Source organism: Bos javanicus, chromosome X (assembly GCF_032452875.1).
Source record: "Bos javanicus breed banteng chromosome X, ARS-OSU_banteng_1.0, whole genome shotgun sequence".
NCBI classification, from domain to species: Eukaryota; Metazoa; Chordata; class Mammalia; order Artiodactyla; family Bovidae; genus Bos; species Bos javanicus.
The window spans coordinates 128091280-128114736 of NC_083897.1; the positions used below are offsets into that span (position 1 = coordinate 128091280).

Sequence of the window (23457 nt, forward strand, 5' to 3'; positions counted from 1 at the left end):
TAACTGCCGTATCTGATTCTCTCACCTCCTTCAAATCTTTACCAAATGTCATCTTCACAGTGAGGCTTTCTTTGACCATCTCATTTAATCCTACAACCCTCCCCACACACTCACACCTTCCAGCACTCCTGATTTATCCTTACCCTGATCTCATTCTTTTCTTTTCCAGAGTCTTTATCATAATGTATACAACTGTATTAATTTTTTTTTTGTCATCTCAGTGAGGTCAGGGATCTTTGTTCTCTGCTGCCTCAAAAAGTGCCTATAACAATGTCTGTTATATAACAGATATTCAACAAATATTTGTTCAGTAAATGAGCGAAATTAAACCTCAGCCTCTATTAGTGGATTCATCTGGCTGGGTCATTAATGCTACTACAACAAATAGGCACAGATCATGGGTACATGGAAGTTGATTACAATGTTCTTTCCATATATGTTTAGAAATTTACAAAATAAAAAGATTTCTTTTTAAGCTTATGAAAAAAAACCTGACAGTGTTTTCTGTGAAACAAATATCACATCTCTTTAGTTTTTAGAGGATAGCGAAAGCAAAGGCGGGGTGGGGGTGGGGGGGAGTCCCTGTATTGTATTTCTATTTCTAAGCCACTTAGTAGTTGCTTCGGAGAAGGCAATGGCACCCCACTCCAGTACTCTTGCCTGGAAAATCCCATGGACAGAGGAGCCTGGTGGGCTGCAGTCCATGGGGTCGCTAAGAGTCGGACATGACTGAGCGACTTCACTTTCACTTATCATTTTCATGCATTGGAGAAGGAAATGGCAACCCACTCCAGTGTTCTTGCCTGGAGAATCCCAGGGACGGGGGAGCCTGGTGGGCTGCCGTCTATGGGGTCGCACAGAGTCGGACACGACTGAAGCGACTTAGCAGCAGCAGCAGTAGTTGCTAAACATGAGAGAGTGTGAAGAAAAGAGAGCCCTCTTACACTGTTGGTGGGAATGGAAAAAAATAGTACAGCCACTATGGAAAACATTAGGGAGGTTTCTCAAAAAACTAAAATAGAACTATCATATGATCCAGCAATCCTATTCCTGGGCATTTATCCAAAGAAAACTCTAATTCAAAAAAAAACCACAAGCACCCCATTGTTCACAGCAGCGCTATTTACAATAGCCAAGAACGGAAGCCCAACCTTAGTGTCCATCAACAGATGAATGGATAAAGACGGTGCAATATATATACATATTACACACACACACACACAAACACAAGCACACACAATGGAACATTACTCAAGCATAAAAAAGAATGAAATAATTCCATTTGCAGCAACATGGACAGACCTAGAGATTATCATACTAAGTGAAGTAAGTCAGACAGAGAAAAAAAAATACCATACAATATCACTTAAATGTGGAATCTTAAAAAAAAATGAACTTATTTATAAAACAGAAATAGACTCACAGACATAGAAAACAAACTTATATTTACCAAAGGGGGAAGAGGGGAGGTATAAATGAGAAGTTTGGGATTAACAAATGCATACTACTATATATATAAAATAGATAAACAACAAGGTCTTACTATATAGCACAGGGAATTATACTCAGTATCTTATAATAACATATGATGGAAAAGAATCTGAAAAAGAATAGATATATATGTATGTATAACAATCACATGGCTGTATATCTGAAACTAACACAACTTTGTAAAGCAACTATTACTTCAATAAAAATTGTTTGTTTGGGCGGGGCGTTGGGGAGGGATGTTCAAGTGGGAGAGGACATGGGTAAACCTACGGCTGATTCATGTTGATGTTTGGTAGAAACCAATGCAATACTGTAAAGCAATTATCCTTCAATTAAAAACAAATAAATTTTTTAAAATTGTTTCTTTTCAACCCAATCAAATAATAGGCAGAAGACCTAAATATACATTTCTCCACAGATGGCCAATAGACACATGAAAAGATGCTTGACATTGCTAATTGTTACATTATAGTATATATATAACTATTACAAACATAACTAAGTCATTTTGCTGTAAACCAGAAACTAACACAACACTGTAAATCAACTATACTTCAATTTTTTAAGTTGTTTATTTTGAAGAAAATACCTAAGTATAACTGGCAAAAAAGGAAAGTTGTTAAATATATTACAAATCATTTCATCACTGGGTCTCCAGCTTTCTAATCTTTAAAACAAAGAAATTTGTCTGGAATATCTCTATCTTTTGTAATTACAATGGTTCAAATATCTAATCCCAAAATTATCCAGGCCCTCTTTTTCCTAAGCATTGACTGAACACATTAAATTTCTACAGGAGAAATTCTGACTCTATATGGCATGATTTCATGCTGTTTTCTCATTTCTAAATTTTCATGATGGCATTGAAACATGTATAATACCACATAAGAAACGAATCGCCAGTCCGGGTTCAATGCAGGATACAGGAAGCTTGGGGCTGGTGCACTGGGATGACCCAGAGGGATGGTATGGGGAGGGAGGTGGGAGGGGGTTCAGGATTGGGAACACGTGAAGACGGGTACACCTGTGGCAGATTCATGTTGATGTATGGCAAAACCAATACAATATTGTAAAGTAATTAGCCTCTAATTAAAATAAATAAATTTAAATTTAAAAAAATAAATTTTCATGATAACATTCTACATTTGAGTTTTGAATTAATATGGTACTGCAAGAATTCCTCTTTGAAGCAAAACTGTTATCTAGATTCATCACTTTAAGAGCTAGAAGGCTGATACTGGCCTGCTGACCATATTATCTATCTCGGATCTGGTTAACTGCCATTGTTTTCATCAGCCGGGGGCGCTGGGGGGCAGCACTTACCATTTCCTTCTTGTCTTCCTGGAAGTGTACATTCACAAACATTTTTCCAACGACATAAGGGAGAGTACTTTCAATGAAGTTCACACATTTGTCCCACTGAGGCAACAAAGTTGTGGTCCCCTGGATTACCTGTGGGAGATAATCGAACCAGACTGAGCTTCACTTGGATAAAACCAATGGCTGAAAAAATGTTCAAAGAACCTGAAGGACACAGTCTACAAAACACTGCATCCCGCAACCCATATACATGTGTCAGATAGTAAACCAAAGGTAAAATTGAATGAAGAAAAATATTCTGCTTGTCTCATTATATATAAAACCAAGAGAAAATATTTTAAGAGAGGATGATAATGTACCCCTCCTTTCCTTCCAATTTTCCCACTGAACAAAGGATGTAGACAATAGCATAGTTTTTCTGCAGTTGGCAGGGACATGAAAGGATACTGTCCAAGTGTCCAGATGGTAGTTAATACCTTCTGAGAACTAAACTTCTACCAAGAAAGGTTTAAAATCAATGGGTGATCAAAGTCCCCCCACTCCCAGCAAAGGCTTCCTTGCTCTGGAAAGTACACTCACATGACAGACCAGGAAAATATGCCCACCATGAACAACCCAGGAGGTATATTTACATTGTGTCATAACAGAACACACTGGTAACCAAGTAAAAAATAGATGTGTTTTTCTCATCTGTCCCAATTAAACCATTATAAGAAAATATTTACAAACAAGTAAGGAAGGTCCAAAGCAGGACTTGGAAGGCTCAAAAGCTTACTGTTCAGGGTTGAAGACAAAGAAATTAATATCATTTAAGTTGCCCCTGTGGGTTGGGAGTTTGGAGCGCTCAAAATGCAAAGTAAAGGTAGACAGCAAGGGGAGGCTCTGAGAATGGTGGCTGGAGGCAGCCAGTGAATGATATTAGACCCCGCTTGTAGGTACAGAGCAAATGTGATTAACACTGAAGTTTATCTATTCTTCCTCTACTTTCTGATAACATAACCACTCTCTGAGGAGAGTATGGAATGAATCTATTTTAAAAACTTCTAGATAAAGAGATCCTATAACTTTCTTTGGCAATTCAGTATTATATTTAGCACTTTATGCTTAAGAAACATCCCTTCATACCTAACCTCAAATTTTCACACACTACTTCTTACACCTCTCTCTCTTATTTTCTTCACAGTGGGAGTGGAAAGCAGCTGGGTACCATCTTTTATGGGATCCACAGAAGTTAAAAATACACACAGACACATATATATAATCTACTAGTTTTACAGGTTAACCCTTTGATATGACCTCAATATATATAGTTGTTTTATGATGTTTTCTATCAAGTTCAGTACCCTAGTGACTTCAAGGGCCAAAATGTATCCAAAATAATTGTGCTACTACTCAAGAGCAATGACCCACTAGGAACTTCTCTAGCTGCCATTTTCCCTAATAATTAAAATGTCTATTAAATGAAATTAGAGCTTACAAAATTTTCCATTACTTAACTACAAATTAAGAGAAAATTAACTTAAAATATTTGTTAAGGTCCCAAAATTCTTAAAATGTTAAAAAAAAAAAACAAAAAAAGAGCCACAAAACCCTTAAGTCTGTATTGGTAAGAGAATCACTCAGACAAAAGCCTCTGAAACTAAGAGTGACACTTATGTAAGCTAAAGAGGAGAACAAGTGTGGGAGAGGAGCAGAGATCACAGGGCTAGATGAGGAGGGGGAAAAGAAAAGTGTTTTAGGCAGTTGAGCCACATCTCAGAGGAGACTAAATTTAGGCCTCGTTGGCCTAGTAGAATTAGGATAAATTAGATTGAATTAAGAAGACCAACACTAATGAAAAAGAAAAAAAAGGCAAAAAAAGACTGAAGATCAAGCTAGAGACAAAACACTACCCCTAAATTAAAGATGAAACTTTACCATCTAATACATATAGCATGCATATTCTGAATATTCAGAATACTGAAAACTAAAGACAGCTACAAATATATCACTAAGAAATATTAAAATTATAATTATAGTGACCCACTTAAAAACACTGGGGGAAAGGGGAATAAATTGGTAAGAAGGGGAGGGTGAAAACTTGATGGTCTCAAGTATTGCCCTAAATATCTTTATATACCTTCATCAAAGAAGAGCTTGAATATACTTTACTGTACATAAGGTTTACCTCAATAAAAAGAAATAAAGCCAAAAAAAAAAGTAGAACTTGAGCTGTAAAACTCCCTCTGCCCAATACCTAAAGATGATTTTTATTGGATTAGTTAATATACAGACTGTTCTGGCATGTAAAGTTATCCAGTGATATAACACTGCAATCTTCTTAAAACTTACCCGTGAGAACTCCAGCCACCTATACTGAAAGCGCCTGCTTAAGTTTGGAATTCTGGAATAAACCATCCTCCACACCAAATAGTTGGCAATGGTCCTGTTAACAGAAAGAGAACACATTTATTGTTCTAAGCTTGATATCTGATGCTCTGCAGAACACCTTGGGAAAATCTGTTGGCAAAGCTCCATGGAGGGACCTTTTGCTCATACAAAACTGCAGAACTTTCACTTGAGAAATGACATCAGATGATACAATGTCAATAAGCTCAACCAAAAATGGCTTGCTTTTCACCACCTAATGCAGACAGATGATACAAAAATTCCAGCCCCAGGTCTCAGCATGAACATTTTGCTTTCCCACTCACAACATGGAGTCCACTGTTATCCATGCTTTCATGCCTAGAAATTGTTAATACCTTCCAATTATTAGATGACTTGACAAAATGCAGATGGATTCTTACCTTTTGGAAACAAAATGCAATATACCAGCTAATGCCAGTTACCTAGATATGCACCCTTGTTCGATACCTACTAGATGTGGGAGTTTGGGCAAGTCACTTAAGTTCATTGATTTCATCTTTCTTCATCATATAATGAGGATGACCTCTACCTTACAGGGTTATTGTGAAGTTAAAATAACTAACAAAATGTTTGACAGAGTAAATTTCAGGTTTTCTTATTGTTGTTCACTTCCAAACACATAAACAACCCCATACACTCATAATATCCACAACACATATTTTTAAAAATCCATTACATTTTCTTGATTTCTTCCTTTTTCTATAAGCAAAAGGCACCTTGACCTCAAAAGTATGTGTGATCTGAGTTAATTTCCAACTCAATAGTGATGATGAATTTTTAATGACCCATCCCCTCCCAGCTGTGCCATTACCATGGCGACTAATAACACACATTCTTGAGATGGCTCTTGGGGTCAGCCAGCCATGTGAGAGCAGTGTGACACGATGATGGTAACTGGCCAGTCAAGAATAACCCACACTCTCATTTGCATGGCATCCTAACTCAGTGGACATTCACTCTTAGCAACTAAATCTATTTCAGTGTATACACCCAACATATGTATAGCTATTTTAATTTATATAGAGATATACTAATGGGCTAACATATCAGGAATGTCTTTAGCAAATTTAGAAATAGAAATTTTGAAAGATAAAATGAAATAAAGATGTTTTCCAAAGTCCTTAATTAATCCTTCAAACACTTTTAGTTAATTATTCAATACACATTATCCATATAGGATTAGGTTAATACAACAACAGTCAATGTAAATCAGCATCCCATATAGTCATCTTGACTATTTCAAAATATTGCAACCATATCCTTCCCAGATCTGGTTAGAATACCACTGTTTTTATCTTGTCATCTGGCCAACCAAGATGGCATAACTAGAGTGGGAGAAGGGCCACTTCTGACATTTTCTTCCCATTCACTTTGTGCTTATACTATTAATAATAGTTTCAACTCCTGTTTCTCTACAAGAATTTTTTCAATCATTTGCTCATTTTGTGAGGATTGAACCAATAGTAAAATTCATAAATATATAGGTATATGTAAGTGACTTGAGATTATTTTCAATATATGGAATAAAAACTAATCAGTGAAGGTAACACTGCCCACTCTCGTATATAGTATATAGATCAAATGAAGGGTTCATGGCTATCTATACAGCAAAACTAATAGAGCCTAGCTATTCTTTCAGTAGAAAGAATGATACATAGAGGTTCTAAAATTTTCTCCTTGGGGTTCCCTGGTGGCTCAGTGGTAAAGCATCTGCCTGCCAATGCATGAGACACAGGTTTGATCCCTGATCTGGGAAGATCTCACATGCCGTGGGGCAACCACGCCTGTGCACCACAAGTATTGAGCCTATGCTCTAGAGCCCAGGAGCCACAACTACTGAGCCTGTGGGCCGCAGCGACTGATGCCCGTGTGCCCTAGAGACTATGCTCCATAATAAGAGAAGTCACCACAAAGAAAAGCCTGTGTACCACAGCTAAAGAGTAGCCTTCACTTGCTGCAACTAGAGAAAAGCCTGTGCAGCCATGAAGATCCAGCAGAACCAAATAAATAGACTTTTTTCTAACAATTTAAAAAATATTTCTTCTCAGACCCCGTGGATTTTGTTTAAGTATGCACACTTCCCCTCAGAGACCACCACTCTCATCAGCAAAGTCTAGCCCTTGTCTTTGCTCTTCTGAGGCACTATAATAAGCATGTAGTTTCAGGTCATTTCTTTGAATCTTTTGAGTTCACATCCCCAATCCTGAGCAAGACAAGTGCTCACTGAGCACATATTGTTGGCCAAGTATCCTCCCAGATGCCACGAGGAATGCAAATAAATAGGAATTCACACCTACATTCAGAGAACGTAAAAGTCTAGCTGGGGGATATGGGACTTCAGATTTCAGCTTGTTCATAGAAATGGGTTTTTCCAGGGTATTCGAAGGAGAGACGGCATAGGCGAGGATCAGGATACAATAGCTTCAATTAGATATTAATTAAAGATATAAAGAGTAATAGGATAAGGATAGCTCAGTAGGAAAATTCAGTGGAGAAAAGAGGCTGAGTAGCTTGGTTTACGCGGGGGACCAATAAAACTTCAAGACAAGAAGTTTGCACCACTTACGTAGGCCGCAGGCGTCCTTCCGTTCTCCCGAAGGAGAGGAGACACTGAGGCCTCCCCGGTCGGATCTTAGAAGCCCAGGCATAATTAGTAAGCATGGTGGGTTCCGCGCTCCAGATGGAGACTCAGCCAGAGTGAGAGAGAGAGCGACATGGGGAGACCAGTATTTCGAGAAACTGATCCCAATTCTTTATTTTCCATGGTCTACTTTTATACACTGAGATGTTATGCAAAAGTCACGCGGGGTCAGCAGTCCTGACTTTTATCAAAGTCAGGTGCTTCATACAAATGTATACAGAGGTCTTAGGGGTGTTACATCATCTTCTGGCCAGGGGGCCTGCTGACAATTTACGACCCTCTCCTTGTGACAGCGGTCAGTCAATCAGGACACTTATTTCTCCAGGGCTGATTATTCTCAAAACAGACTGCCACCCAAATAAAGTTACATTCCTACAGGGTGAGGGTGTAGTGGGTTTTAGTTAAGGAAAGAATTTACTTAGCCTAAGGTCTAACGTGATTAATATCAAAGGTTAATTCTATATATTCATTAATGTGTGTAAGGGCAGGGGATATGGAGACTTAGCAACAAACATTGGCTCAACAAATGAAAAACCCTTCACCAACACAATTTCTAATTAGCCCATTATACTTATACTAATAGTTTTCTAACTTTTCTAAGGAACCTGTTTTTAGAAGGTTTAAAGCATCTTGTGCTGTGAGCGATCACATGTGGCCGGACAAGCCTGTCAGGCAGGCCAGAGAACCTTCAGAGGAGTTTGTAGGTTAAAACACTCTTATCACGCCCAGGAATTATTATTAACTGGAGCTCTAGGTTAACTCCTTCTCCGAAAGAGGTGGTGGGGGACAGCCCCCCGTAAAGTCAGAGGTGTAGGTGAGAGCACAAAGTAGTAAAGTAGGCAGGCTCTGGTTATGGGGGTAGACACTCGAGGATTTCCAGGGGGACTCCTGAGGCTCGATCCCGCCTTTGCGTATGTCGAGCCTCCTTCTTCATGACCTTTGTCATGGGCGGAGTACCTCACTCTGGCCCCCAACAGAATGGGATACATGGTAAGTACACAAGGGATCCTTCCCTCATTCGCTCATTCAGCACCTCCTGAACACCTGATACATACAAATAGTTCTAGGTGCTGGCAGACGGAAAGGTGAGGAAGCTATAGTCCCTGATCTCCCGGAGCTTTCAGCTGAGCAGGGGAAACAGGCAAGCACATAGCAATGATGTGACAGACCCTAGCACCCACAACTGCATGCCAGAGAGTTGGCTGGAAGAGTGCCTGCCTCAAACTGAGGGATGAGAGTAGGAGTCAGGAGAGGGATGGGCCCTGGGCCATGAAGGCTTCAGGGTGTGGAGTGGGAATATAAACTCTGGAGCAAGAATTTAGCCTCTCTGAAGCTAAATAATGGAGGAATAGCTTGTGTGTGAGCGGGGATGGTGAGGAAGTTCATCACTCACAGAGCTGGGCAGAAAGGCCAGCTACAGCCGGGAAGATGCAGGCAGCAACTAGGGTCCAATATCTAGAATGTTAAAGGGGCAGAGACCAACCCTAATGCAAGGTCTGTAGGCTCTTCAACCTTAAAACACTGCTTCCAGGGTGTGAGAGCTGTGCTGGATCCCTACGTACAGATTCAAAGGAGATCCATGGCCAGCAGATATGCTTACATGAATTCAAAAGCTATTCCCTCAAGGTGGTTGTGATGCACCAGATTAACTGGGGAATGATGGTGTTAGGATGGGGCCTGATGGTGGCAGTAAAAGACACAGCATGATGCAACTATGTTGGGGTCTTAGATTTTTCTGCCTTTCCAGCTCCCTTGAAATCTCACTGCTAAGGCATCTCGTATTACCTCTAACTCCCACAGCACCGCTACAGGAGAGATGTCCTCGTATGCATTTTACATGACAGGAAACTTGAGGCCTAGAACCATTAAGTAACGCCTCAGGATCACATACTCAGTCGGTCCCCAACTTACAATCACCAGATGCCCAGGCCACTCCAGACCAATTCAATCAGTGTCTCTAGGATGAGACCCAGCACAAATATTATTTTTAAATCGCCCCAGCTAAGTCCAGGGTGTAACCAAGTTGGAGAACAGGTGTAATAAGCATGTAGTTTCAGGTCATTCCTTTGGATCTTTTGAGTTCACATCCCTAATCCTGAGCAAGACACCAAGAGCTCACTGTTGGCCAAGTATCCTCCCAGATGCCACGAGGAATGCAAAGAAGGCTAGACAAGCCTAAGATATGTCTGACTCGAAAGCCTCTGCTTTTCCCCATGCCACACATGGACAGATTAACCCCTCTTGTTCCACCAAGATTTCCTGGCCAGTCAAAACCCTCCAACAAAGGCACTTTCCAAAAATCTGTGGGTATGAAGAAAGAACAGTGTGTGAGGGCTCCACAGGCAAGGCATTATAAGACCACAGCACAGGACCTCTGACAGGTAGAAGCCAGAAGCAGGGAAGCTCGCACAGGGAGACAATGGCACTGATGAGCTGCTTCATCATTATAAATAAACTGACAGAACAGTGGGGAGCACAGCTCTGGAGTGCTAATATTACACGCCAGGAACAGATCTGACCGGAATGACTGAATGACTGCCACTTAATGCTCAAAAAACCAAACAAAAAGAAGATTCAGCAATAGTCCTTAAAAATAACACATCTTTCTCTTTTCAAAAAGCATTTTCAGCAGTATGGTAATTTCCCCCAAATGGCAATCAATAAAGTAGAGGAAAACAGAGGCTCAAGAGAGAGAGAATCCACCACAAAGCAACGTGAAATCATTTCCCAAAGCCTCTGATGAGGGAGATTTTTTTTTTAAGAAGATTTTTCTGACACTTGTTGTCAATTAGTGACAGCTTATATTTGTACTGTATTGCATTTAAGAGATCATAAAAAAAAAAAAAAGATCATAAAGATCTTCTCTGAGCCTCATGACAATGCTATGGGGTGGTTATTATTATTATTCCAATTTTCAAATAAATAAAACAAAGATCCAAGGTCAAAGTACTTCTAAGCATGTGTCAAATCTAGGACTAACATTTGGATCTTCAGATTCCATGGCTTGCATTTGCTTCTCTGAGCCAAACCACCTGAGGTAAGCCAAACAGGTACCTCTCAAAGGTTCTCAAAGCTGAAGAGATCTTCCTAAACCCTAGAGGCTGCCCAGAGCTATGCAGCATCAGCATCACCTGAGAATTCCTTGGCCTCCCCCAAGATCTACTAAACCAGAAATTGTTGCCACTTTTTTCTTTCTCTCTCTCTTTTTGGCCATGCTGCACAGCATGTGGAACCTTAGTCCTCTGACCCGGGATCATGCCCATGCCTTCTGCAGTGGAAGAGCAGAGTCTTAACCACTGGACTGCTAGGAAGGTCCAGAAACCCCTCAAAGGCAACATCCAGGTTAATGTTAGTCCCATCACCCAACATGCTCAACATTGAGGACACCCTCCTTTTCCACTATCCCCTACCTGAAAAACTCCTCCTTATCCTTTGGAGTCCTGCTTCTGTGTCACCTCCCAGATAGTGGTCATGGGGCCATCTGGTTAACTTCTAGAAATTTTTAGGAAGAATCTTCCATGTGAGAAGTACCATACTAGGCCATGATGTTATAAAAACAATTACAGGAGTGTCCACCATCAAATGTTCACTGTTTCATGGGGGTGAGGGAGAGGAGCAAACCAAAAAATTAGATAATTTCTTTGATATTTCGGTCTTGGGCACAAAGCTAGACTCTATTTCTCATCTTCTCTTGCAGTTAAATTGGTCATGTGACTGAGTTCTGGTCAACGGAATGGACACATATCACTTCAAGGCCTTCCCATAAAACCTCCTATGCAATCCTCTACTCTCTTTCCCCATCCATCAGCTGAATGGAGAAGATTCCAAAAGGCCAGATGAAGGCAGAACCACAAGATGGAAGGAGTCTAAGTTCCTGAGTCCCTGCTTGGAGGAAAGCTGCCTTACAGGGACAGCCATGCTGGACATTCCAGGAGCATAGGGTACAATCGTCATGGTACAAACCAGTAAGTGTAGGGGTGCTTATTACAGTGACTGGTATGTCCTGACTAATAAAGTAACTATGGGAACCCGAGGGCACATTTCCTTGACCACTCTTGTGCTACAACCCAAGGAGAGGATCTGCTTGGAGCTTTCCTCCAAGCAAATGATTAGCAGTCTAAAAAACTTACTGTGGGGACTTCCCTGGTGGTTCAGTGGATAAGAATCCACCTCCCAATGCAGGGGACAAGGGGACATGGGTTCAATCCCTGGTTTGGGAAAATCCCACAGGCTGTGGAACAACTAAGCCCATGTGCCACAACCACTAAAGCCTGTGCACTCTGGAGCCAGTTCTCCACAGCAAGAGAAGCCAGTGCAACGAGAAGCTCGCACAATGCAATGAAGAGTAGCCCCTGCTTGCTGCAAATAAACCCCATCCAAAACAACGAAGAACCTAATGCAGTCAAAAATAAATAAATAATAGATAAATAAAGGAGTTTAAAAATAAATAAAAGTGGTCTTTAAAAAAACTTACTGTGCTCCGCAAATAACGTGTTATCAAAATTTTCAAAAAGCATACAGTGTTTTGAAATCCCAACATACACACAATACAAGTTGTTTCTGATGAATCAGTTGCTAAAGAGTAAACTATGTGACAGAGAGTTGGAAGGTTCAAAATATCTGCAGATCATCTTATGTTACGGACATAATGTCTGCAGTTAGTTTTTCTATTTACATTTCTTCCACTGTAGTTCACTATGCTTACATCTAAGTTATCATTTTAATAAGAACCAGATTAAAATCTCCCTTCAGTCATGGTCTTTCTTGGCCCTTTTTGTCATGACAGATCCTGCGGTTCTAAAGTGTAATCACCACCACAGAGATTATCTAATACAGTAAACCAAGGCCCAATCTATTACTCCCTGGTTGTCAATTAGGCTTTTGTGGAAATAAAATTAGTACAGTTTCAAAAATTACCTACTAATTTACAACTGAAGATAACACAGACACTGGAAGAAACCAACTCACTAAGTTCTGGAGAATGTGTACATAGCATGGAAACTCCATCTTTCAACAGAAATTACCACCACAATTTAAGAAGTGTTGAGTAACTCAGTGGCATAGGAGTACAAAATCATTGGGGTCATATTTTACAAAATTTCAGAGCTAGGAAGTACACAGGAAAAAGTTTCTAAAGCAGTGAATCCCCCCCAAAAAACTAATCATAAGATTCCTGGGGTGCTTGTTAAAATACAGATTTCTAGGCCTCGCTCCAGATCTATAGAGGAGGACTGCTGGAATCTGCATTTTTACCAGAGGCCCAAGGTGATGCTGTTGGCATTACTGATCCACAGATCACACTTGGAATATCAAGGTTTCACCCCACACAGAATCTGAAATGAATTTATTATTTCTACTCTCCCTTTTCTGTATGCTTACTTTTCTGTATGCTTTCTTCAATGAACAACACATTGTTTTTATTTTAAGAAAATAGCATCTTAAAAAGAAGAGTTCTTCAAAAGTGTCTAAATGTTTTCATAGGTGGGGATGGATGCTAAATTTTATTCCCAAGACTTCTCCAGGTGCCTCTTTTTTTTCACATAATCCCTGGCAACATAACCTTGTCTAAGTCCAAATAAGTAAGTATGATTTGGGGGACTTCCCTGGTGGTCCAGTGGCTAAAACGCCATGCTCTGAACGCTGGGGGTCTGGGTTTGATCTCTGGTCAGGAAACTAGATCCCACATGCTGCAACTAAGACCTGACACAGTCAAACAAATATTTTTATAAAAGAAAATATGATTTTTAATCATGGTCCAGCAATTAGCCTATTAAACTGTGATTGTGAACTATTTGACCTTCCTATGCTTCATTTTCTGTAGTCAAATCTGAATGGCTTCATGAGGATGAAAAATTCTCTTTCCTGATCTAAAATATGACACAAAAGAAACTATCTATGAAATAAAAAATAGAATCATGGACATAGAGAACAGACTAATGGTTGCCAAGGGGGAAGGGGTTGGAGGAGAGATGGAGTCGGAGGCTGCAGTTAGCAGATGTAAGCTTTTACATATGGAATGGAGAAACAACAAGGTCCTACTGCATAGAACAGAGAAGTATAGTTAATATCCTATGATGAACAATAATGAAAAAGAATATTACAAAATGTATAGATAGAACTCAATCACTTTGCTGTACAGCAGCAATTAACATATCAATGTAAATCAACTATATGTCAATTAAAAAGTTATCTTTCCAGAACATTTTTAGAATTCCCTTGCTTTGTAGTGCCAAAGGAACAAAGCAACAAATTCTAAAATATTGTTTAAAAAAAGAAAAACCTGAGAGTTCCTGACATTCTTTCACCAGTCTAATTTTTCTACAGCTTTCTGAGTGGTCTTAAGTCTTTTCAGTATTGGTACTTGGGTTTATTGACACAAAGTGACTTATTGGCTTAAAAGAAGAAGGACGGAAAAAACAGCCAAAGACCAAGAATGAACTAGAGGAAAACAAAGATGTTCATATAGAAATCTCAAAAAATAACATCACTATATAACTAGTTTCCAAAACTAATAAACAATTTAGGCTTTCAGAGGGAATATGCAGAAAGATCAGAAATAAGGGGCAAAAATATTGTATATTTGTTGTCATTGTAGTAAATAAACTACACCAGAGGATGGTCTCAGCTCGTTTGTCACAAAAGACACCACAACTTTCCCCAAGACTTTTTTGATACAACTTTCTTTTAAAACAGTTTTCAAAGGACACATGGGGGAAGACCTTGTAATTTCAAAGGAAAAATAAAAGTCACAGTAAAATGCACAAGAAAGCTCTTACTTCTTCCTCTCAGAGCCTAATATCCTAAACAAATCCTTAAAGTATTGAGGGACTCGGACCACCACGTTCTCTGAGGGGCCAATGTCTTTCAGTTCAGGGTAAAGTCTGACATCGATGACCTTCTTGATGTAGCTCAGCCAGTCAAACTGAGGAGACAAAGACAAAAAAAACACAGTGAGAGAACCTCTGCTGGGGAACAATCGAGGAGAAAGGCAACCAGAGTCAGTAGAATGTAATCCACGGCTTGTGATCTCAGACCATATAAACATCCAACTGCTCAAATCTAGAAGATAAATGCCTGATCACTGCCACCCAGATCAGACTTGCTGGCTAAAGTATAAGTGGAGCATGTGCCTGTGCCATCTGTGTATGGAGCTCATGTGTGTATGGAGCACCCAGCAGCACATGCGTTCACGTACCTGCACTCTCATCCTCCCATCTCCTCCTCCCACCTTCTCTCCTGCTCTCTCTCTCTCTCTCTCCATCCCTCTTGCAGTAGCACTCACCTCCCTTCTCCCTGCACTCGGCCCCATTCCGCGCTCATTCACTCTCCTGTCCCCATAGACATAGATGCCCCACGACATTTCTGGTTCTCCCTCTGGCACAGCCTTTCTTACACCGAGAGAAACAAACAACACAGAGTAACACGTGTCTCCCCTTCGTAGCATCACTGTCTTAGCGTTTTGACCTGGCTACCTGGAAAGTCCTTTCCAGGCTTTACCTTTTCTTTGCTCCCCTGCCTGCCTCCACTAGTGAAATGGAAAGCCAGTCACTCACTTGCCCAGCCTACCCTGTAAGGAGGTATATCCCACATGCCCCAGTTTTACTCAGTAAGAAATAAAGGGATGACACGTGGAAAGGCTTTGGTTTTTCCTGGTAGAAGAGTTAAACATGGCCCATACTGGGGCTTGCCCCTTCTTCCTGCTCTGAGGACAGATGTGACATATGCAGCTATGGCGGCCACCTTACAACCCTGAGTCGTCAAATATGCAGTCAAAAAGCCGACATGCTAAAAAGAGTGGAGTGGAAAGAAAGAACTTGGATCTTTGACAACGTTGTGCAACAGCTAAACCGACACCAACAGCAACCTATGTCTAGACTTTTGTCTATATAAGGAAATAGGCTTTAAGTTTTTAGGCCACTCTTAGAAAAGTTTTCTGTTCCATAGAGCAGACAGCATCCCAATGCATAGACAAGGGATATTTTATGTGATGACTGACAGAGATGGCGATGAGCAAGAAGACCAATGGTAGCTTTTATGAGGTAAAATTTTACACACAGGTGAAACAGAATTGCTTGTCAAATGACCAGTTGAGATACAATTTCCTGGGCTGCTTTCACTAACCTGGGGAATCATAGCACTCAGCTGGGAGATGTTCATTTTGTTGTACATGGCTTCACTGGTTCGGTTTTCATGCGGAATCATTATCTGGTGGAAAGAAACTTTGGTTACTTTTTTCAAACAAACCATTTCTAACAGCATAGCTACTTCCTACATGTGCCAAAACATCTGTATAGTATCATAAACTTTTTCAAGATTTTGGTGTGGTGCCGAACCTGGGAGAAAGGAGGGGGAAAAAAATCACTTTACGCAGGATTAAGAAAATAAAAAGAAACTTTCCTTTCCTGTTCAGTGTGAAACATTGGACTTGGTACAAAAATAACTACTCAAATCCCTCCCTAACCTTTCATGTGGATGGACAAAATCTATCACTGGCTTGGGGTAGATAGCCATGCTAAGATTGGGCGATTTGAGACAAACATCCACTGTCCACCTGTAGCATCCAGGTAACAGCCTCTACAGTTCATAAACTACAGACCACCCCTTCATTCCCAAGGGAACATTCTAAGTGCACTAGACTATCTGAACAGCACTGCCACCAGTGATCGTTCTGTCAACAGTTTCATGCCTCACTTCCCTTCTCCTCTCTGGTTTCTCTGGCCCGGAAATTTCCCTGGCCCCACTGCTAAAGGTATGGGTTCAGTTACCACCCAGACATAGTTCCACATCTGCTTCTCCAGCCCTGACCCTTCACACTCCTTCCATTCCCAACACTTGTGCTCCTGGCAATTTTGGCATCATCAAATCGAAGCTTCTAGGCTCTGCCATATCTAATCTGAGAAGAGCAGCAACAATCATCTTCCTCAAGGGCCATCTTAATCACTTCTGCAGACAGGCAGTAGCTCCTCATACCGCTCAACACATTATGATTTTTCCTAAGGCCCTCCATAATCTGATTCCCCTGCATTAAACTCTCCACCTTCCGACTCACACAGGACTCCCCTACCCTTGCACTCCTGTCCACCATCACTACCCCCATGGTTTGAACCATAAGTCAAGACTTTGCTTGTGATTCATTTTCTGTTGCAAGTCTTTCCAATTAAACTCCACTTGGCTCCAATCCCAAGGGCCATGCCATCAACAAGACCTCCCCTTAGGCACATGTCTCTCTAGTTGGGATTAGCTGAATGCACACTTCCATGGCTGTGTTTACAAGGATTTCTGGGGGGCTTGGCGAAGTTGTCCTGTCTCCCCAGCTTTAGAAGTCTGCCTGGGATGATATGCTGCACTAATTCTGAAGGTCCCCAGTGACCTGGGATGTAAGAAACAGAGATGAGCATTATCAGCTGGCAAAAAACCCAAGCACCATGGATTTGTCAAGATACAATCACAGAAGGCTGAGTGGCAGACATCTGCCTCCTCTTCCCTTCAGTGCCCTCAGCTTCTCCCTTCTCACCATCCATGGAAAGACTTCCTGTAGCTCACAGGCAACCTCCTGCCTCCATTTCAATCACTGCTTCAGAGAATGTCCGCACTCTTCCTCAGTCCACCCAGACTCATAGGCCCAGGTTGGAGCCCTTTGGCCTTAGAGCTGTTTTCAGCTCTCTGCCAGCTCCTTCCTCCACCCCATGGATTTGTCACTTCATTTAGCCTCTTGACCATTCCCGGTCATGCCTCGGCCCAGCTGTTTTGAGTTCCCTTTTTGGTTCAGATCCCTGGCTCAGGGCAAGGCCTTTCCCGCTGTATTGGAGCTTCAGTCCAAATGAGGTCTCTGGGTCTCCGATTTGCCTGGGAAGGGAATCCAGATGGCCTCTAGACACGGCAGAGAGGCCCAGTCTTTGACTCCAGAACATCTGCAGCAGTCTTTGCCGTCTTCAAAGGTGACACACAGGAAGGAACTGTATGTGCTGTGACTAGGGGGTCTGGAGAAAGACACACACGTACACCACGCCAGCCAAGAGGCCGACTCCTCCAGACCCTATCCATCAGCCTGCTCCCACCTTGCCACCCCACGACACCTCGCCAAACACAAAACCAAACAGCGCTTGGACTCCTAAGCACTTCAAGATTTTTACCAACTTCTATTATAAAAGACTACCAACAAATATACCACCACTTCTTGATAAAAGTATCGTTTTTTTTTTCATTACAGTGTATCTCCCCAAGAAGATTTCATCATATCTGTTCCATCCAGTCCTGAGGATGTATAAAGATTTTATACTTTGGTTCTTCTAGAAAAGTTATTCTTTGAACAAAGCTAACCATTTAGGATTTCTCATTAGTCTCTCTCAAGTTTGTTCTTAGGTCTTTTTGTCTCCACCATGAGACTGAAATAATTTAAAAGGTGATTTACACAGAACACAACATATGACACAATGACAATTCATGAAAGTGGGGCAAGAAAAGAAGGAAAACCAGGGCTGGGTATAAGAACTAATTCATGCTTACCAGCCTGCCCTATACACTCTCTACATCAAATTATGTGACTAGACTTCCCAAAGCCTCAATCTTAGATGAGACTAATTCTGCATCGGAATGGTATAAAGAGTAAACTAGATTAAAAAATAATCTTCCACTTAAGCCAAATTCATACAGATTTATCAAATGTATCATATTCCTCAGTTGAGGCCAAACAGGCATTTCCCTGGGAAAACAGAGAGAGCCTCTCCCTGCTGCTGTTCTTTGTCCACCACTGACGAGAATGTGGACGCTGACTGGGCTTCAAGCAGGGGCAGAAGAAGAGTTCTTCTATCTGTTATGGTTTTTCTTCCTGCTGCTTCCCAGAGAGGGGTGCTATGAGTTCTATCTTGGACCCAAAGGACAATGCCACAAAATGACTTTTTATATATATTCTCATGCAAGATACATCACCTTTAAAATAAGGAGATGGAAAAGAAAAAGATTTTAGATGAAGACTTACCTCAGCTATCTTTATTTCCAACCTAAGCACCGACTTCATGTCATGCTCTGCTCGGGAGCTATTAGCTCCCAAAAGCACAGCAGTATCCACCATGAATTTGTAAAGGGCATCCCGATACTGTAAGAGATAAAGAAGCAAGGGACCATGACAAGAGTCTATTAGGGAAGTATGTTTGAGGAACACAGAAGAGCAGGAACATCAGGTGGAAATAAATGCCCATTGTTTTCACTCTGTACTCAAAGTATGGTATGAGCATTATGCAATACCAACCACTCATCTACCACCTTGGGACAAAGAAGAATGATGGCTACTTGGGTACTGTTGCCATGACAGACAGAAATGTCCGGCCACCAAGAATCAAGAGAACTTGTTTTCTGGCAACCAGTAATATTAAGGATATATGAAACATCTACAAATGAGTCCAGACTCCTCTTTCCAGGCAAGTGAGGCTTTAATATTAAAAAACATGGGAAAGAACTGGTTGCTAAAAGCAGGAGGCATGATCCATGAAGACTAGTGGGAACTGTGATTTATTTTCTTCCAGCTCAATTTACCCGTCTCCACACTAAAAACAAAAGACCAGCAATCGAATGTTTTTTTCCATTTTGTGGGGTTTCTACCAAGTTCTCCTCACCAGCTCAGGGAGAAAGGAAAGGAAAGATGAGAAAATGATGAAGAGAAATTGAGCAAATGCAGAAGTTCCTCGCTGCATGTTCAGAACCCATTTTCAGGCTATTCACATACTATTGGAGAGGAAGACCTTACTTTGTGGGAGTTGAGGAATCTTGTGTGTGTGTGTCAAGGGGTGAGGGTGGGTCCCTTCTCCTTTCAGGTACATTTTAAGAACTCAACACAACAGCTATTAAACTGTTCCATAGTTATGCTATGGGAATAAGATTCCCTAATATACACCTTGATTCTGCAAAGCTTTTCTTATAATGCTTATGACTCTGAGACCTGCACAGTGCTTGGCATATAGCAGGCCCTTAATAAATATTTGTTGAATCAGTAAATAAGCCTCACAGATAGTCAGAATTAGAAATGTTTTGCAATTTCCAGTTAAATTCCAAAAATATTTATTCGATCATCACATATGCAAGATGTCTTGCTATGCCTTCTGTGCACATGGCGGGAGTAGAGGTGAATAATTAAATAATACTTAAGTCTAGTTCCCAGTGTGTGATCCTGGGAGGGAGATAAACACGTCATTACTAATTGTAACACTAGCAACACCAAAATAAAGTCTTTACTAAAGCTGCTAAGTGCTTGGAAACTCAAGAACTAGTGAATTCTAGCCTCGAGAAACCAGGGAGAGAGTTTTTTAAAGGGGACAGATTCAGGAGCAGAGGCGTCCTTCTGAGAGATGTGCGAGCTGCCTTTGTTGGGGGAAGAATAAAGACAGGTGAGACAGCAAAGTGGTTTGGGACTAGGTTGTAAAGAGGCCTTGAAATCCCTCTAAGGAATACAGAGTCTAACTTGTGAGCAAAAGCACACTGGGAGATGTACTTTGAGAGCTTGCCAAGTGGTGCTAAGGAGGTAATGGAATGAAGGGGAGGAGGGAATAGTTAAAAGGAGACTCAACAAGGATCTGCCCTAGGGCAGTAGGGAGACAAAGGAGGCACCAGGGGGAAGAGATATTTTGAAGGCAGAGTCTACAGGACTGATTGGTTACAGGGTGGGGACAACATTTCAAGCATGGCTGCGTATTAGGTGGTGACCCAAGTAGAAACAGAAGTGCCTCCAGACTGGTAAAAGTTCGTTCTGTCCAATTTCAAGAAGGAAAACTTGCCAACCTTCTTTGATGAGCGTCCTCAGCCAGAAAGTCGCCGAGGATCCTGCCCTTCAGAGCCTTCTAGATACAGGCTTTCCTATCAGCAAAGGAGCAGGGACTCCGTGAGAGCCAGCACTTCCCCCATTGAAGCCCCTGCATTCTCAGGGCAGGCCAGAAACCCGAGCCTCCCAGGTCAAGGGTCCCCCAGGCCTGAGGCTCCCTTGGAAGTTCAACAGAGGTTCCAAAATGAATTCAAAGTGTCAGGAATAAAACAGCTCTAATCCAATCTCCAGGAAATGACTAGGTTTCCAAGCCAAAGCAAGAAGTTTGAGAAGATTGATCCCATCTGGTTCTCATTAACCTTACGTTAACCTGGGGCACCAATTTAAAAAAAAACGGATTCCTAGGCCCCACTTCAAGTCTACTAAATCTGACTTCCCATGGCTGAGGCCCAAGAATCAACATTTAATAGAAGCTTCCGAGGTGATTCTTAAGCAATACAATTTGGGACCTGCTGGTCAACTGGGTGTCCATTCCCATGCTTCTGCAATCTACTGAGAGCTGTCCACACTTCTGAGGGCTGGCTGCAAGACCATTCCTTGGTTACTGCATTTGGTGTGCTGTCTTCCCTGCTCAACTATGAGGGCACCGCGCAGGGAGTGCTCAGCCTTCATTTCCAGATTTCCAGAAAACAGGGAGGGCCATTTATCTGCCCAAATAAAAGTCCTTTGCTTCCTACATTTGGGAAAATGGTTGTCAAACACCCACACTGCTCCATTCGAGTAAAGAGTTAGGGATTTTAGAACAACTTATGAACCTCACAATGTCTGACAAGATGCAGAGTTGAATGAGGAAAACTTACAGACTTGGCTTCCGTGCTGTTATCAAGGTAGTCTTCCCTCACGGCTAGGGAGAGCGCCGCTTGGTCCAGCTGTTGAAACAAAAAACAAAGCATTCTGCTCGCACTGAAAATTCTTCCGTACCATGTTAATGAGTCATGAGATCAGGATCCCTGCCATATTTTGAGCATGTGTCACCATTACTAAAACAATTCAAAGCAAACAGGTGCTGCAGCAATCAATGACAGTTACCAAGAATCAGAGACCTGCCCCTGATTCCGATTCATGGTTTCTAACCTTTTGAGTTTCTAACAATACTAAATAGTGTCAAAGCTAAATGACTTTGAAATAGGATTATCTGATCCCCCCCCCCCATTTTATGGGTGAAGAAACAAAATCTAGAGAGGTGATTTTGCTTTGAGAAATCTTTGCAAACTTTAGAACCCTCTTTGGAAAGTTTAAAATAGGTGATGAAAATACAAATAATAATCAGACAACTAAATATGTGTAATTATTATTAGAGAAAATTATAGCATAATTTCTTGAATTAAAACTTTCAGCAGCTTAAAGGTAATCAAAGAGAAGATTATAATCTTTGCAAAAAAATGTGCTAGAATAATCAGATATCCATTTGCCAAAAAAAATTAATTTCAAACCAGACCTCATGACCTGCACAAAAATTAATACAATATGGATCTAGAACTACATATAAACTACATATAAACCTAACAATAAAAACTTCCAAAATCACTGTGGATTGGTGACTGCACCCATGAAATTAAAGCTTGCTCCTTGGAAGGAAAGCTATGACAAACCTAGACAGTGTATTAAAAAGCAGACACATTACTTTGCCAACAAAGGTCTGTATAGTCAAAGCTATGGTTTTTCCAGTAGTCATGTATGGATGTGAGAGTTGAACCATAAAGAAGGCTGAGTGCCAAAGAACTGATGCTTCTGAATTGTGATGCTGGACAAGACTCTTGAGAGTCCCTTGGACTGCAAGGAGATCAAACCAGTCAATCCTAAAGGAAATCAACCCTGAATATTCACTGGAAGGACTAATGCTGAAGCTGAAGCTCCATTACTTTGGCCACCTGATATAAAGAGATGACTCATTGGAAAAGACCCTGATGCTGGAAAAGATGAAAGGCAAAAGGAGAAGGGGGTACAGAGGTTGACATGGTTAGATGGCATCACTGACTCAATGGACATGAATTTGAGCAAACTTGGAGATAGTGAAAGACAGGGAAGCCTGGAGTGCCGCAGTCCATGGGGTCGCAAAGAGTCACACACAACTTAGAGATAGTGAAAGACAGGGAAGCCTGGAGTGCTGCAGTCCATGGGGTCGCAAAGAGTCACACACAACTTAGAGACTGAATAACAACAACAAATAAAACCTACGGTAAAAAACACATGGGAAAATCTTTGACCTGGGGTTACACAAAGAGTTCTTAGATATGACACCAAAATCAGATACATAAAAGAAAAAATAAATTGGACCTCATCATCATTAAACATTTTTGCTCTGTGAAAGACACTGTTAAGAGAATAAAAAATATAAGCTACAGATAGGGAGAAAATATCTGAAAATCACATATATGACAAAGGACTTGCATCCAGAATATATAAAGAACTCTCATAACTCAATAAGAAAACAAACTGCCCAATTTAAAACTGGAACAAAGATCTGAACAGACATTTCACCCAAGAAAATATTCAAATGGAAAATAAACTTATGAAAGGATGCTTAAAATCACTAGTCATTAGAAAATGTAAATGATACCCACAGTAAAATACCACTATACATCTACTAGAATGGCAAAAACAAAAAACAAAAACACTGATAATGTCAGGGACTTCTCTGGCAGTCCAGTGGTTAAGACATCTCGCTTCCACTACAAGGGGTATAGGTTCAATCTCTGGTTGGAGAACTAAGTTCCCCATGACTCATGGCATGGCCAAAAAAGCAAAACACTGATGATGCCAAGTACTGGTGAGGATGTGGAAA

At 41.0% G+C, this 23457-nt stretch overlaps 1 protein-coding gene across 1 annotated transcript in view; it reads right to left on the bottom strand.

The window, feature by feature from the left end:
* Nucleotides 1-23457, bottom strand: part of PHEX (phosphate regulating endopeptidase X-linked) — a 228136-nt gene that overhangs the window by 135930 nt on the left and 68749 nt on the right. The window contains exons 6-11 of the mRNA XM_061407917.1: nt 21473-21541; nt 18840-18956; nt 15983-16066; nt 14638-14783; nt 5143-5236; nt 2815-2943 (exon numbers count right to left, since the gene is read on the bottom strand). Of these exons, the coding sequence (XP_061263901.1) occupies nt 2815-2943; nt 5143-5236; nt 14638-14783; nt 15983-16066; nt 18840-18956; nt 21473-21541 (639 nt within the window). The remainder of the gene's footprint in view (nt 1-2814; nt 2944-5142; nt 5237-14637; nt 14784-15982; nt 16067-18839; nt 18957-21472; nt 21542-23457) is intronic.